The 17,406-nt window shown below is 41.9% G+C and overlaps 2 protein-coding genes across 3 annotated transcripts in view; one reads left to right on the plus strand and one right to left on the minus strand.

Moving 5' to 3' along the window:
- pih1d1 (PIH1 domain containing 1) overlaps positions 1–243 on the minus strand; it is a 22,533-nt gene extending 22,290 nt beyond the window's left edge. Inside the window, exon 1 of the mRNA XM_043679626.1 lies at positions 42–243. The gene's annotated coding sequence lies outside the window, so the exon portion shown is untranslated. The remainder of the gene's footprint in view (positions 1–41) is intronic.
- A 66-nt stretch (positions 244–309) lies between these two features.
- aldh16a1 (aldehyde dehydrogenase 16 family, member A1) overlaps positions 310–17,406 on the plus strand; it is an 81,352-nt gene continuing 64,255 nt past the window's right edge. For both annotated transcript variants that reach the window (XM_043679625.1, XM_043679624.1), the window contains exons 1-4: positions 310–491; positions 10,830–10,932; positions 13,892–14,018; positions 15,360–15,538. In XM_043679625.1, coding sequence (XP_043535560.1) covers positions 396–491; positions 10,830–10,932; positions 13,892–14,018; positions 15,360–15,538 — 505 coding nt within the window. In that variant the 5' untranslated portion in view covers positions 310–395. The remainder of the gene's footprint in view (positions 492–10,829; positions 10,933–13,891; positions 14,019–15,359; positions 15,539–17,406) is intronic.

Genomic DNA, 17,406 nt, shown 5'->3' on the forward strand with positions numbered 1-17,406 from the left:
CCGATCCTCAGCATCCACCCTCCCCCCATTCCATGACCCACCTGCTGAAGCTCCGATCCGTTGCCATGCGCAACCTCCCAAGCCGCTCCGCGACTAACACACACCCTGAACAAAAGGGCCGGCGTCGAGAGTAAAACAAATAAAGGTGGGGCCACACTCCGCCTCCCCCCGCGAGCTACTCGTGAGGAAAAAATAATCTTTGGGGGAAACAATAAAAGAAGGCCTTAAGGAATGAAAATGGAAATTAACGATCTTGGGCTCGAGGGTTAGAAGGGGGAACCCTGGTCAGGGTGCGCTTTGACCTTCTCCCGGCGGACGGGGCCGGTGATGGAGGGCGGTGCCGTTGACCTGCTTCCGGCGGATGTGCCCCGGGGGGCAGGCAGCGGGAGGGTGTCATGGCAGCAGGCGCCGCGAGCGAGAAGCTGAGTGTCGCTGAGATTTTCAGCACCATGAGCTACGGACCGGCCCCCGAGACCCCCAAGAACGCCCAGGTACGAGACCGGGGGGGGGGGACCTGGCCTCCTGTCGGCTTTGTTGTCGCAAATTCTGGTGAACTTTGCCCGTGCAAAGAGGGAGGGAGGGGGAGAACAGCTGTCACGTGCAGGGCGTCTGTCAAATTCAAAACTCTTCTCCTCCAAAGGCGGCGAAGGGTTTGCAGACCCCGCTCTGCCGATGCTTTGTTGGCTCTCCCTTTGTTCTGAGTGTCGTTGATTTTTGCCGCAAAAACGATGGCAGCCTGGTCCAGTTGAAGTGAATGGAAGGGTCTCGCTGCCCTTGTGGAGGAATGGTGTGGAGGTGCCAGTGTTGGGCAAAGGTTTAAACAAAATTCACTCAACACCAAGGTTATTTGGAAATAGAAGCCTTTCAGAGCGCTGCTCCTTCGGCAGGTAGCGAGCGGGGCAGGATCATAGGGCACAGAGTTTATTGTAACTGAGGAGAAAGTGAGCCCTGGAGATCAGAGTCGAAACGTGTGGTGCTGGAAAAGCATAGCAGGTCAGGCAGCATCTGAGGAGCAGAAGTGTCGACGTTTGGGGCTTTCTGTCCCACCAGCTACCTGACGAAGCAGTACTCCGAAAGGCTTGTACTTCCAAATAAGTCTGTTGGACTATAACCTGGTGTTGTGATTTTCAACCTTGTAGGGAAAGACTTTGTGCGGCATCTTTTCCAACCCCTGGGGGCATCCTAAAACTCTTCTCTAGCAACAACGTATGGTCACTGTTGTAATTTCGTATTTGCGGCAGCTAGTTGAGCACAGTAAAAGCTTCCTGCCAACAGCAATGTGATAATGAATATAATCTGTTTTCTGTGATGTGGGTCGATTGACAAATATTTGACCAGGACGTTAATCAAACTCTCTCGTCCACGTCTCTGAAATAGTGCTGTGAGATGCCTTAAGTTCACCTGAGGGGGAGAATGGGGTCTTGGTTTAATGTGTCATCTGAAAGGTGGCCCCTCTGATAACACAATGCTCCCTAATTGTAGTGTCTCCCAAGGCACCTGTGTTCTGGTACAGGAGTATTGCATGAGTGATAATTTCCGTCTTGGACACAAGTGTTATCAACTGAACGATGACCCACCAAGAAATTTAAGTTCCTTTAATTCTGGCCTCTTATATATTCTTAGATCTATCTGCCATGTTGTTCATGTCTTTACATGCAAAGGTGCTGACCTCTGCTTTTAGTTTTCTAATTGGGTGTTGACATTTCAGAAGCTTCATAAATACATGTAGTTGTAATGCTGTTGACTAACTAGGGAAGTATTCTGTGAGCACAAGGTGCAATGTTAGACAATCTTTGAAAATCCTTTTTCACAATTCACTCATGATTAAAAAGAATCAGTTTGAAAGGATGGTGAAAGACTCAACTAGTTCATCATTTACACTCTTGAATTCTATTTTTCAGTATTACTGTATCCATTGAAGTTAAGTTAATTTTGGATCCATATACATTCCCAGAGCTGATCTGAATGAAGCCGAGCATAGAATGCACTCTGCCTTGACTTATCAGCCTTTGGTTGTATAATTAGTTAATAAATCACAAGACTGAGAGAACTAAGATTACTTGCTACTCAAGGTAGTTAATTTGTGTGCTCAGTGGAATTTTGATCATACTAGAGTTATACAAATATATGGAAGCATTTCATAGGGACGAAGTGATCAGAGTTTTGTTTCAGAGACTATTTGCTGAGTATATCCAGCTGGAACCCTGACCTGCTACTCCAGGAATAGGAGATTGAGTACATGAGGTAGATATGGAAGTGTTACAGTTCAATCAGGGAGTCTATAGGAGTGCTTTTTACACACGTACTTTGACCAGAGAGGATTGGTTAGCTCAGTTGGCTGGATAGCTGGTTTTCAGTGTAGTGATGCCAACAGTGTGGATTCATTTTGTGTTCTAGCTGAGGTATCTTTTCAACTTCTCCCCTCACTGGAGGTGTGTTCACCCTCAGATTAAATCACCACCAATTATCTTTTTCTAATGAGAGAGTCGCCCTATGGTCCTGAAGCACTTTTGTGATTATCAAGTCTGCACTGCCACTCAGTAGCTGACTTGACCTCAGCTTCACTTTCCAGCCTTTTCCCCTTGGTTTCCTGACATATTTTAATCAGTCAGTCTCAGCCTTGAATATACTTAATGACCTAGCCTCAACAACGTTCTGTGCGAAAGAATTCCATACATGCAACACCCTCAGAAAACAATTCCTCCTCATCTCTGTTGTAAATGGGTGATCTTGGATGCATATTTCCCCATTGTTTCCCTTTTCATATAGTCTCAACCAATCTCTCCTCATCTACTCTGTCAAAGATCCCAATAATCTTTTATGTTTCAATAAAGTGACCTCTCATTCCTCTAAACTCCAGTAAGTTTGAACCCATTTCTCATCAGAAGAAAATCCCTCTGTACCTTCTCTGGACTGTCTCCAGTTCCAGTCTAAAATGGTTCGGTGTTCCAAACATAATCTGACTATTGCGAGATTGTATTGCTCCATTTCCTTTAAAATAAAGATCAACACTTCCCTAGTGCTTGTGTAACTTTGTGCATGAAGCAAAGCTAGCATCAAGTCCCTAAATGTCTATGTATTACAGCTTTCTGCAGTTGTTCCCTATTTAAGTAATCTTCCGGTCAGTGATTAACCGCACCACGTGATATTGCATTCTTTCAAGTTCTTGCCCACCTACTTAACCTGTCTAGAACCCTCTGTAGACTGTGTCAAGCTCACTATTTGCCTTCCCAGCTAATGTATCCCTTTACGCAGTTTGCCTGTGGCACAGATAGTAACCTTGAGATCATTACCTTAGAGATCCTGCATTTTTAGTTTAGCTCTTGACTGTACAAAATATTTCAGCAGAATCTCCTTTCTAGTCCTATAAATGTCAAATATACCAATTTAGGCAATGACAAGTAGACCTTTGCCTTCCGTCTCAAAGTTCCTCTCCAGCCCCTGGTATCCATAATCATGGCTCCAGGCAGATAACAGCCTTTGAAACTGGTGCTCATTTCTGTAAAGAATGATACCTACCCTAATTATGCTGCCCCTTCACAACTGATACATCACTGCTGTCTCTGTGTCTCTCTATGGTGTCCAGCAGCTGATCTACTATCTGAATCTTATATTATTTAAATTATTAATTTTATAACACTTGTAACCTTGCTCTTTATGGCTGAAGAATTCCCACTGTTTACATTTTAGTGTAATCTTTTCCTTTTTTAATGCAGTGGGATCAATCTTTAAGAAAAAGAGGAAAAAATGATACGTACTAAACACAACTTAAACATTTCTTACTTTTAAAAACTGGAACTATTCATCAACCATCAGCTTTGTTTAGGCAAAACTAAGCATCTCTTCCTTTTGTTCAAATATTCTTCTTGAGACGCTGAACTCCGGAATTCTATTGTAAGTTGCACTAAGTTGGCCACTATGCATCCAATATAAAGGACATATCTGAGTTAGTTCATAAGGATCCTATTTCAACCAGTTCTTAATGAGGCTTCTTTTTCAATGTACTCCTTGAAAATAAACCTGCTCAAAGCTCCCAGTCATGAAATTTTAAACAGATTTCATTTTATGCCAACTACAAATTACAATCAAAATAAAGTAAATTAGACACTTTCTTATCCAGCAAGTGCACACACTCAGTTCAAAGTTTTGTACTCACGCCAACTGGCAGACCTAGAATCTCTCTCTCATTATTGATGTGTACTTAGAGGATTTGCAGGATTGAAATTTAACTTGTTTCATCATGTTTCTCGATTCTTGGGGTGTCACTCAAATGCTGAGCTTCTGCTTCAGAGGCAGGGATGCTGATCACTGAGCAAACTATATATAAAGAGTAAAATAAACATTGTTTCCTCTCCCGATTTGTAATTATTCACTGATGCTCAGTTTGGGTTCTCTCAGGACTACTTGATCTCTGACCTTATTACAGCATGGACCAAAGAACTGAACTTCTGAGATGATGATGACTGCCCTTGTCAACAAAGTGGGTGTAGTATCAAGAAGTCCAAGCAGAACTGGAACCAATGAAAATTGTGGGAAAAGCTAATTGCTGCCTGGAGTCATACCTGGCCCAAAGGAAGATGGTTGTGTGTGTTGGAGGTCAATCATCTCAGTCCCATCACTCCTTTGCAGGAGTACCTCAATGTCATGTCCTAGCCCCAACCACCTTTAGTTGCTTCATCACACTCCTTCCCTGTGTCATCAGGTCAAAGTGGGGGTATTCCCTGGTGAGTGAACTGAATACATTTGACGACTACACCCGTCGGTATCCTATGCAACAAAACCTTCATTGATCCAGGCTTGGGGTGATGAGTGGCACGAACAACTCATTCTCCACATTTGCCATGCAATTACAATCTCAGACAAGAGAATCTGACATTTTATGGCATTAACCATCTGTGAATACACCATTATTGACAACCTGGGGTAACCACTAGCCAAACTGAACTGGGCCAGTCATATAAATTCTGTGGCTGCAAGAACAGGTCGAACTCTGGGAATTCCACAATGTGTAACTCATCTCCTGACTCTCCAAGGCCTGTCTCCCATCTTCAAGGTACAAGTCAGAAGTATGATGGAATACTCCCCTCTTGCCTGGATGAATACAGGTACAACACTCAAGAAGCTTAACACTATCCAAGACAAATATCCTGCTTGATGGGCACATCATTCACCACTTTCAACATTCACTCCCTCCACCGCCAATACACCGTGTCAGTAGTGTACACAATTTGCAAGATGCATTGCCAGACCTCACCAAGGCTCCTTCAATAGAACTTTCCAAATCCATAACCATCGCCATCTAGAATGACAAGGGCAGCAAATGTAGAGGAACACCACTACTGGTAGGTTCCATTTTTTGTACCATTCTGATTTGGAATTGTATTGCTGTTTCTTCTGCCCCTTGCAGTGTCAGAATCCTGAAACTCCCTCCCCAATAGGACAGTACCTCACACAGATTGCAGTGGTTTAAGGAGGCAGCTGACTACCACTTTCCAAGACAATTAGGAATGGGCAATAAGTGCAAGCCATGTTCTCATGAACAAACAAAATTGCATTTAGAATTTTGCTTTCAGTGATTTAAAGCTATGCCTGTACGCTGTATATTTGTCTGTTTATGCAAAGGCACATTGTAGAAGTAGGCCATTCAACCTATTGACTTGCTTTGCTGATCAATGAAATCATGGTTGTTCAATGTCTTTTCAGACACTATCGCCATATCCTTTGTCATTGGTATTTAGCAATCTGTCAAGCTCTGCTTTACGCATACTCGGTGTCTGAGCTTCCACAGCCCTTTATATAAATCACGTCTATTGTATTATACCTTTCTTTTTGTACCTTTAGAATTACTTTTGCAAATATTGTCATGATTCAGTCATGGTTTTGTGACAGTAGGTAATGCCTAGAATTAGTGATGTTTGTGTTATTTTGTGTAAGTTGTAAAATACCTGTTCAGTCCTCCCACCACTGATGGTGCAGTGGCATAAGGCATCCAGCTCCACTTGCCATTTTGGCTTGTTGCACCAATCACACCTAGAAGCTTTATTGCCACTCTGTGTCCTGAGGAATTTACCTGTTTGAGGTCTTGCAATGCATTCTGCAGAAATGTCAGTCTTGCCTCTTGACATCCCTGTTTAAAAATGCAGCGAGCAGCACCACTCACTAAGAATTTAGTGGCGTCAGCTTCAGTTAACCAGCAGAAAATAATTCTGGTCATCTAATTTTGCAAAGCTTCAAACCAAAGAACCAATACGAAAGGCGGCAATTGTCTTTTCTGCTTGTGCCGCGTCTTTGAGAGCTATCCGAGCTCCATCCCATAATATATTTTGACTCTCTCAGCTCTGCAAATTGCTCATTTTCAAAGATGTGCCCAGATTATTTTGAAAGTTTGATTCCATCACTTGCTCATTAACATGGTAAGTTTTGGATCTTCACCTGCCTTTGTGTAAAAATAATATTTCTCATTTCCCTCTTGTTCACTTGCCAATTATTTTGAAACTGAGCTAGTGTCCCTACTAGAACCTGGGTTCAAGTCCCACCTGCTGCAGAGGCGTATAATGACATCTCTGAATAGGTTGATTAGAAAATATCTGTGACCTTTGGTTGCTGACTGTACTTTCTCTTATCAAAATCCCTGATAATTTTGCACATGATATCTTCCCTTAATGTTCTCTGTTCTAAGGAGTCCATTTATAAATTCTCAATTTTCCCACTTAACTTGTGACCTTGCTGGGAGTTCAGCATTGACACTTGTTCTTCCAAATATACAATCTATAGATTGTAAAAATACATTTCTGTGCAGTGTATTTTTCCTTGCATTCGCTTTCCATAAAGGGCTTTAAAGACCAAGTTTTAAGTCAAAAAGAGTTGGAACTGAACAGTACTCAGCCACACTTATTGCCTGCAGACCTGGCTCTTTCCTACTGACTGCTTTCTAACCTTTAGTCCACAAACCTAAGGTCACTTAAACTCTTGCCTGTATTCTCACTTGTACCAAGTCCTTTAAGTGGCTTAGTGTCAAACTTTGTTTGTTAACACTAAGGTATCTTGGAAAGTTTTATTGTTCAAAGGTGCTACAAGGATACAAAATGTTATGGCATGACACTCTAGTCTGTCTTCTGCTGGGCTATCATTGTAACCGTGTGGCTGATTTGTTATATTTTCAATTAAATTGAATTTTAGACGTTTGCAACAATTTGACATCTGCAAATCCTCACAGCAACTTTTTAGATGTACATTTTACTTTACTTTCAGATTTGGAGCTACAAGTATTATCAATTCCAGCCTGATTTGACGATTTCAACTTCCTTAGCTCCAATAGTTATTTATACTTCAAACGGAGATTATCATCTGAAAAGCTTTGTTCTTGAGATCAAGAAAGGGATCAACAACTTTCTTAAAAAAAAAAAAATCAGCTTTTAAAATACATTCTCAGGATGAGGGCATTGCTGGATAGGCCAGTATTTATTGCCCATCCTTAATTACCCAGATGGCGGTTAAGAGTCAACCACATTACTATGCATCAGGAATCGCATGTAGTCCAGACTGGGTAAGGGTAACATGTTCTTTTCCTAAAGGACATTAGTGAACTTCAGATAGTCAGTTGTAGGAAAAACAATGGATTTGTGGTCATCATTGGATCCTTAATTCCAGATTTTTATTGAATTCAAATTCTACCGTCTGCCATGGTGGGATTTGAATCTAGGTCCCAGAACATTTTGTGAACAGTTTGATATTTTGACGCGTTGTCAGTGAGGACAGTGCATTTTTAAATGTGTGAAAAATTCTTCCTTTTTACAGGACTACCATTTGACTCACTCTCAGTTAGGGTTGAAGTGATAAAGGAGTATAAAATGAACAGCAGGCCATCTAATATTTGTGAAATGTCATATTCCTTTGTGGTAGTGATGTATTACCATTCACTCAATTTGTGATGTGGCAGTGTAAAGTTTTTTTTTCATTGTCTGCACTGGTGCTCTGCATAATGATGTTAGAGGCTCCAATATTCTTTGTCACCTGGCTGATCAGAGATTTCTCCAACTGGTGTGCGTTGCAAAGAATTGCAGGTTGGTACATCAACTACTTGGTTGTATTACAAACGCATCTTCCTTGGCCAAGTGATCCTGGAATGCAGTTTGAACTCGGGGCTTGCAGTCTCAATGCTACTCCCTGCCCCACAAGAACTTCAGATTGTCTTGTATCTAAGGATAAAATTTGGGTTGAGATCCCATCTGCAGTGGTTTTCCTTTTAAAGGGCTGTTGGCCACTCTTAGAATTGATGTCAGAATTTTTTGTTACTGGTGAAGACTTGGGCATTTACAAGCTGATTTTTGTTTTAACTGCAGAATCTGATTCCGATCTAATCAATGTGGGACTGATCATGCCAGCTCACTGGAGTCACTCATTAAGCAAATAGATCCTGTGACCAGATGGAAAACCTTATTGGGCGAGCATACAAGTGATCTGTTAATTTTTCTTGTCTCTCCATTCAGCTCCAGGTCTAAGTGCAGGTTTTTTGGGTTTTGAGGGGTCAAATAATTAACACAACATGTGGAGAAACAATCACCTTTTGAAGGATGTGTAGTTGGCCTCTGATGATTAAACCTTTGAAAAAGACTTGTTCATGGGCTGTGGAGTTTGCTGGCAGGGTCAGCATTTGTCCACAATCTCCTGGAATGTGCCTTTTGTCTGGAAAAAGATGCAGTGGTTTTTGGCGCGGTTCATCCTGGTGAGAACTCCGTGCTCTATGGGCTGTTCCCCATGCCATACACAGAGACAAACATTAAACTGTTCCTGGAAGATCATCATCTCGGTAAAAGATGCTCTTTGATCTGCCTGAAACTTGTTGGTCTTCCAGTTGAAAGAGTTAACCCTGACCGAGTGTTGAGGACTGGCACGTTCCAATGTCCAGGACCACATGCTGAGGGACGCACTAAAGCCTGGGGCAGCTCCCACCGAGACACAGTGGGGAAAGGCCACCATCTGAGGTCATTCTGCCAAAGCTCAGCAGGGATGCATTCAGTTATGGAATCTTCTGGTGCCTCAGATACAGTTAAGTGGTTGTTAGAAACCAAACTTAATTAAGAAATGCCTTTAGATTATTTGTAACTATTGAGAAAGTCAAATCCCAGTGTTTGTTTTCTTCTTATGCAAAAACTGTATAGAAATGAACTGATTCAGTAACTGTTTCCTTTTCCTATTACTACTAAAGTATATATTTGCAAAAAACAGGTCAGTTGCCCATCACTAATTGCCCTTGAAATAAGGATAGTTAAGAGTCAGACATGTTACATGTCAGCTCGACCATGTAGGGTGGCAGATTTCCTTCCCTAAAAGATGTTAGTAAACCAGATGGGTTTTTTAAAAGCAAAATGCGATGATAGTTTTGTAGTCACCATTCCTGAAGTTAGCTTTCAATTCAATGTTTATTAATTTAGTTTAAAGTCCATCAACAGCCTTGGTGGGATTTGAACCCAAGTTCCCAGAACATTAGCCTGGGCATTTTAATTTGAAATTTGCCACTCTTAATTGGTTCTCCAAGTGCACAGGTTTTTGTGTTTCATCACATCTTGAATTTTCCTCCATGTGGGATGAGAAACCTAGCAGAGTTGTCCGTTGTGTTTTAAAAAAAATCCTAAATCTTGTTCCTGATTTATAGAGCTGTAATATTGACTTCACAAATCACTCATGATGCAATACTGTAAATACATTATTTAAGGTTTTTGGATGAGATGGTAAAGCAAAGCTCCAGATTGCCCCTGTAATGGATACATAAGCTCCCATGGATATTGCTAATGTCCTGACCTATATTTAGATTTTATACATTCAAGTAACTTTACTTATTCAAGGCTGAGTTAAGCAACTTGTTGGTCTATCAGGGAGTCTGGTTTTATGAGAAACAGTCAAGTGGGATCAAGGCCATAATCATGAGCTATGATCTTATTGAATAGCAGAGCAGGTTCAAGGGGCTGAAGGGCTACCTCCTGTCTCTTCTTTAATGTTCCTGTTCTCCAGCTGCTATCACAGAAAATAAATTATTCGGCAATTTGTATTCGTAGGAGCTTAGTGTAGAAAATTTACTACTTTGTTGCTTACTTAACTGTAAAGCATTTTGCGACATCCCAGCGTCATGAAAGGTGTTATATAAATGCAAATCTCTTTAACAACAATTGTCCTAACTCTGGCCTCATAATTAAGCAATTCCTCAGTTTATCTAATTACCCACAGTGTGAAGGCAACATTTGATGTGGCTTTCAGAAAGGAGTCAATTAAGACAAGACAAGACAAGACGTGAGTTCTGATCTCTGGTTAGTGCTGAGTTGACTGATCTCCCTGTGAGGTAAAGAGTCAAATAAAAGCAGCCTTTAGCCATAAAGAGGTGAATCTCAACTTGCTTTCCACCCCGATCATCATTTGGTGTTTCTTGCTAACAATTTGGGGCATGCTTAGATTTGTTTGTCAAAATATTAACTTTGTCAAGGATAGTTGAAGGCCCCAAAAATATAGACGGCTTAGAGGGATTTCAGGAGAATTCTTTTCACCCAGAGATTGGTATGTACCTGGAACTCACTGTCTGAAAGAGTGGTCGAGGCAGGAACCATTCCAACATTTAAGTAATGTTTAGATGCACACGCGAAACAATGTAGCATACAAGGCTACGGGGCAGATCCTGGGAAATAAGTAACTGATGGCCAGTGTGAACATGATGGGCCAAAGAGCTGCTTGTTGTGTTGTAAAACCTGTCTTTAAGTGTTGGTGTCGAAGGATCAGGAGAGTAGCTCAATGAAGGGATGGGAAACATCTTTTTATTAAATACAGTTTTTTTGCATCAGGCCTGGCTGGATTATCACAAACGATGCTTCGGTCATTTCATTGGAGGCAAATGGGTGAAGCCTGAAAACCGTAAGTTCTCCACATCAAAAAACCCTGCTACAGGTAAGAAGCACTTCTTTTCTCCAAATAGAAGCATACCACAACTTCCCATCTGCATCTTCATCTCTTGTCATTGGAGATTATGAAAACATTCAGTCTTATTTGCTGATTCCCCCTTTCTTCAACCAGTTACTACCTTTGTAAAAAAAAAATTTTCTTAATGGGGATATAGCTGGAAAAACCAGCATTTCTTATTAGAACTAAGAACAGTACAACACAGGAACTGGCCCTTCGGCCCTCCAAGCCTGCATTGATTCAGATCCTCTATGTAAACCTGCCGCCTATTTTCTATGGATCTGTATCCCTCTGCTCCCTGCCCATTCCTGTATCTGTCTACATACATCTTAAATGATGTTATTGCTCCCACCCCTACAACCTCCGCTGGCAATCCATTCCAGGCACCCACCACCCTCTGCATGAAGACTTTTCCATGTATATCTCCCCAAAACTTTTCCCTTCTCACTTTGAACTTGTGTCCCCTAGTAATTGAGTCCCTCACTCTTGGGGGGGGAAAAAGTTTCTTGCTATCCACCCTGTCTACACCTGTCATGATTTTGTAGACCTCAATCAGCTCTCTTTCCCCCCCCCCCCCCCCCCAAAATCTCTTTCTTTCCAATGGAAATAATCCTAATCTACTCAACCTCTCCTCATAGCTAGCATCCTCCATACCAGGCAACATCCTTGTGAACCCCCTCTGCGCCCTCTCCAAAGTATCCACATCGTTTTGATAATATGATGACCAGAACTGTACGCAGTATTCCAAATGTGGCTGAACCAAAGTTTTATACAACTGTAATATGGCCTGCCAACTGTTGTACTCAATACCCCCTCCGATGAAGGAAAGCATGCCATATGCTGCCTTGACCACTCTACTGATATGCGTTGCCACCTTCAGGGAACAATGGACTTGAACACCCAGATCTCTCTGTCCATCAGTTCTCCACAGGACTTTTTCATTTACTGTATAGTTTGCTCCGGAATTGAATCTTCCAAAATGCATCACCTCCCATTTGTCCAGATTGAACTCCATCTGCCATTTCTGTGCCCAACTCTCCAATCTATCAATGTTCTGTTGTATTATCTGACAGTCCCCTTCAATATCTGCTACTCCACCAATCCTAGTATCCCTAAATTGCCCTGGAACTAAGTGGCTTGAGGGCGATGACCAGTCAACTGTATTGCTGTGATTGTCTGAAATCACATGTAGGCTAGACCAGGTAAAGATGGCAGATTGCATTCCCTTAAGGGCGTTAGTGAACCCGTTGGGGTTTCATAACAATCTGATAGTTAGTCACCATTTCTGAGACGAGCTGCAGTACCTGATTTATTTAACTTGCATCAGCTGCTGTGGCAGAGTTTAAATCTGTGTCCACTGAGCATAAGCCTGGGTTTGCCTCTAGATTACTAGTCCAGTACTAAGCACTACAACACTCCTTCCCTCTGCCTTAGGCAGGCAATAAGGTGATGGTTCAGTGAGGCTTCACTGGGTACAGGGTAATGGTATTTCTTTGCCACTCAACACTTTATATGTTCCTGGAACTTACACCCTTCAGGTCTTGTGCATAGCTCATGCTTCAGTATGTGCACTTGGTGAACAAAGCAATTTTTTCCTATTTGGCATTGTTTCACTTAAATGTGATTTTGTATACATTTGTATTGACACATAATACACAGTTAAATCTCCATACCAGCTCCCTTACTTGGATAGTTGATAAAGAGAGTAGTGGAATCCTGTCTTGTACTGAAAAGCCAGTTTGAGTTATAGTATTAGCTCCCATATATATTTTGAGTAGCCTGTGGTTGCTTTCCTGAGATTGTAATAGACAGTTTGGAATGCAATAATTTGTGCTACATTTCTTGGAGAAGGAGGAAAATGGCTCATTTCCGAGTCGGAAGTTTGAGAGGTCAAGTCTGTCATTCCTGGACTTGAGCACGTAGTTAGATTAACACTTCAGTGCTGTGCAGAGGGAGTGCAGTGTTGTCATGCCAGTGCTGTGTTTCTAACATAATAAATCAGATATAAATGTATGTCTGAAAGCTTCAGTGATAGGTGAATGGAACAGTGTAAATTAGGATATGGACATGTTTTAATTAAGTCATATTTGTACAGCGTGGACGACAGAATGACATTTATGGGGAACGTCAGAAGAGTTGAATCTGGAGGCAACAAAAACATAGATATGCATTTCAGCAGCAGAACTTAGTCATCAAACTCCCACAATGTGGAAATAGGCTATTTAGCCCATCGAGTCCGTAGAGACCCTTTGAAGAGCATCCCACTCTATCCCATAACCTGCCATTTACAATGGCTAATCCACCTAACCTGCATATCCCTGCACATTATGGGTCTACCTTAGTTGCACATCTTTGGACTGTGGGAGGAAACTGGAACACCCAGAAGAAATCTACACAGACACAGGGAGAACATGGAAACTTCACACAGTCACCTGAGGGTGGACTGGAACCCAGGTCCCTGGCATTGTGAGGCAGCAGTGTTAACCATTGAGCCCCCATGCTACCAACAATGGGATGAAATACAGGAGTAGATGTTCACTGCAGTTCTTTCATGAGCCATGTATCTTGTGATTAAGGGAGTATTTTAAAGGAATTAGTAGGGTACTTAGGGGAAAAAACACTTTATTTTGCTTGTGGCAGAGTCTAAGATAAGATGATAATGACAAAATGTGGTGGATGTGTAGAGCTCTCCTAAAAAATGCAGAAGCTGCTGGATAAATTAACCATCCTAAATCTGTGATAGACAGATATTTGCTAGCTGTGTGTCTGACAGAATGAGGGACCGAGGCAAGTAGATGGAGTTGCAAAGTGGCTGAAGCTTTGACAAAAATAAAGCATGATTGCATCGACTGGTGGAATAGTCCGCAGGGGCTGGCCACCTCCTGTAACTGTGCTCCTATCCAACCAAGGCATCAAACTTTCATTGAAAATATTTTATTCTTTCAAGGGGAATCTTTGGCCGACACTGTTGAAGGTGAGGAAGCAGATATAGAGCTGGCGGTGAAAGTTGCAAAGAGAGCTTTTGAGTCCTGGAGTAAGCTGCCTTGTCACGTGCGAGCAAGATATCTGTACAGGTATGATGCGCAGTGTCATGTTCCAGAAAGTAACTAAGTCACAGTGTGGGATGTGGGTTTGAATTACTTCCCCAGGCTATGGCATTGCAAATTACCCTTTGTTCGCGCAGAGGTGTTGTTTAAAATAAATTCAGGCAGTCTCATGTTGGCCTTTAGATCACAGCACAATGAACATTTAGCCCTAAATTTTGCAGAATCTGGGAACTGAGTCAGCAGCAGCAGCAATGACTCCATTCAGGCCCAATTGTTATCAAAATTTTAATTTGGTTACAAAAGCAACAAATTCTGGAAACACTAAACTGGTCAGGCAGTGGCAGTGAAGAGAAAAACCGTTTGCATTTCAGGTCAATGATCTTTCATCAGACCCGTGACCTTGATGAATGTGACAGCCCTGCTGAAAGATCATTGACTTGAAGGATTTACTGCCCTTCCCTGTCACCCCATGTTGACTGGCCTGCTGTTTATTTTAGCATTTTTAGCTTTTCTTGCATCTACAGTATTTTGCTTTTATACCAGTTTTGTCCAGGTTCTGCTTCTTGTGCAAAGGATATTTTTTCAACTTTCAGCTTTGCTAAGCACTGTCTTGGTCACTTGTCTACCTAATTAGTGTCTCTGCACTGTTCTCATTAGCAGGCTCTTCAGAGATTTATTTTATTGGACATATAGGAAGAAAAGTTGTGTTTAAAATGTTTCAGTGCTCAACCATTTTACAAAATCTCATTAAAATAATTGGCTTTCAGTTCTGGGCAGATAATGAATCTCAAATCAATCTAGGTCATTCAGTAGAGGTATCAGCTCTCGGGTGATGAAGTCGTTGGTTGTTTATAAGAAACATAGAAGCAGGAGGAGGCCATTCAGCCTTTGAATCTTGACATAATCAGCAATTGAGGGACGTCCAGTTGTGCTGTGGAGCCAGTTATTCATTATACTAAATTATTGGGCTGATGGCAGTATCACAGATGCCATTAACAACTACAGTAAACTTGTACAGTATTGCAAATGTTAGGCACGTGCTGATCAGAGTTCCAACTGTTACATCTATTGATTTCCAGTCTTAATATGTGAAATGAGGCTGCAGTGTGCATAGAAATATTTGGCTTCCACCATTTGAGGTTATTAATGGTAAGTAATAGCCATAGCAGTCATTCAAATTTCCTTCTAAATTATAATGCATTTTTTGAATGGGTTTGGCTGGAGCCATTCTTGTATGCTACTATTAAATTATTTTTTAAAATCCTCTTAGCACTGTGCATGTCATAACTTGCAAACTGTTATGTGAGTGGTTCAGGAACATATATTTTGGAATGCTGCAGACTATGGTGTGGTGTTCTGTTTTTGCAGTGTTGCCAGAAATGTTCAGAAGCACCAGAGACTATTGAGCGTGCTGGAGAGCTTAGACAACGGAAAGCCAATCCGTGAATCACGAGACTGTGATGTCCCGTTGGTAGTGCGACACTTCTATCACCATGCTGGCTGGGCACAGCTCATGGATGTTGAAATGAAGAACTGGAAGCCAGTAGGTCAGTATGAGTTCATCAGCAGACACACAAGCCACTTTGACAACAGATCTGCAAAAGCATGGTACTGAGGATGCCAGAAATCTGATGTGAGAGAAATGCATGAAGTGGCCGACAGGTGTGGCAGCAACTGTTGAGGGGGACACAAAGTTAATGTTTCAGCTCAGTGACCTTTCTTCAAAGCTGTTCCACAGGCGTCATTTCAGAACACTGTCTGTTGTTTGAACAGACCTCTCTGGGTAGCACACTTGTTGCTGAGTCAGAAGCTTCAGGATTCGAGGCCCACTCCGTATTGTTGACCACCTAACCCAGGACAGGATGCAGCATTGAGCGAGTGCTGCACTCAGGTGACATAGTCACAGAGGTGTACAGCACAGGAACAGACCCTTTGGTCCAACGAATCCACACTAACCAGATATCCTAAATTAATCTAGTCCTATTTGCCCCATATCCCTCTAAACCCTTCCTATTCGTATACCCATCCAGATGCCTTTCTAATGTTGTAATTGTACCAGTTTCCTCCACTCCCTCTGCCAGCTCATTCCACACACGCACCACCCTCTGTGTGAAAAAGTTGCCCCTTAGCTCCCTTTTTAAATCTTTCCCTTCTAACCTTAAACCTATTCCCTCTGGTTTTGAGCTGCCCTACCCTGGGAAAAAAAGACCTTGATTATTCACCGTATCTATGCTCCTCATGATTTTATAAATCTCTCAAAGGTCATCCCTTGGCCTCTGACACTCCAGGGAAAATAGTCCCAACCTATTCAGCCTCTCCCTATACCTCACACCCTCTTTTCGAAACACTTTCTAGATGAGATGGTAAATTGAGACCACCCATACCAAATGCTTAAAATAGCTTGTGACATTATTTTTAAGAAGGACAGTGGAGTTACCCTCTATGTCCTAATCAATATTTATCTCTCTCCCTACATTATTAAAGCAATTTACTTGATCACAATGCTAATTATGAGAGTTTACTGTGCATTGCTTGATTGTAACATTTCCTACATTGGAATAGTGACTACATTTTTAAAAAAAGTTTTATTGTCTATAATGTGCCTTTAGCATCACAAGGTCAGGAAAGATTCTGAAAGAAGTCTAATTGGAATGAATCATTTATCAAGCTCTCAGCTAGGCAGAAGACCATTTCATTGTGGAGAGTCATTCAGTACTTTATAATGCACACGATGCCTGTGTTCCCAAGGCACCTCCTTTTAATTGTTCTCTCTCAATCTGTACAAATGATACCCGGCACTGGGCCCTGACCTCTATGGAGATTTCCTAAATACCTTTTGTGCCATGTGTCATTATTCTATCCTACCACTAGGTGGAGGTAACAGACTGTGTTTAAATAAAAAACAGGAGGGTATAGTACAGTATTTTTGAGTCCGAGATCTCAAGCTTCAGAACTCAGTTTTAGTGAGGTCATTAAGTGAGATTAGTACAAACTCCCACCCAAAGCCCTTTTCAGATTTCCACATCACATCCATGAAATGCTGTTTATTTCTTGGTGTACTGCAGTGTTTTGTAAACTGGTGTGCAAAACGAGATTGCACAAAAGGCACTGAATGTTGGAACACATGTTAAAGGCTTGAAAGGGGGAAAGACCTGGTAGTATTTTTGCTGCAAATGGCAGAGCCAAAACAGTTGGCATTCGATTCGATTCCTGACAGTGTGGAAACAGGCCTTTCGGCCCAACCAGTCCACACCGACCCTCCAAAGAGCAACCCACCCAGACCCATTTCCCTCTGACTAATGCACCTAACACTGTGGGCAATTTAGCACGGCCAATTCACCTAACCTGCACATCTTTGGACTGTGGGAGGAAACCGGAGCACCCGGAGGAAACCCACGCAGACACGGGGAGAACA

This window comes from Chiloscyllium plagiosum, chromosome 39, assembly GCF_004010195.1.
Source record: "Chiloscyllium plagiosum isolate BGI_BamShark_2017 chromosome 39, ASM401019v2, whole genome shotgun sequence".
In the NCBI taxonomy this organism is placed as follows: Eukaryota; Metazoa; Chordata; class Chondrichthyes; order Orectolobiformes; family Hemiscylliidae; genus Chiloscyllium; species Chiloscyllium plagiosum.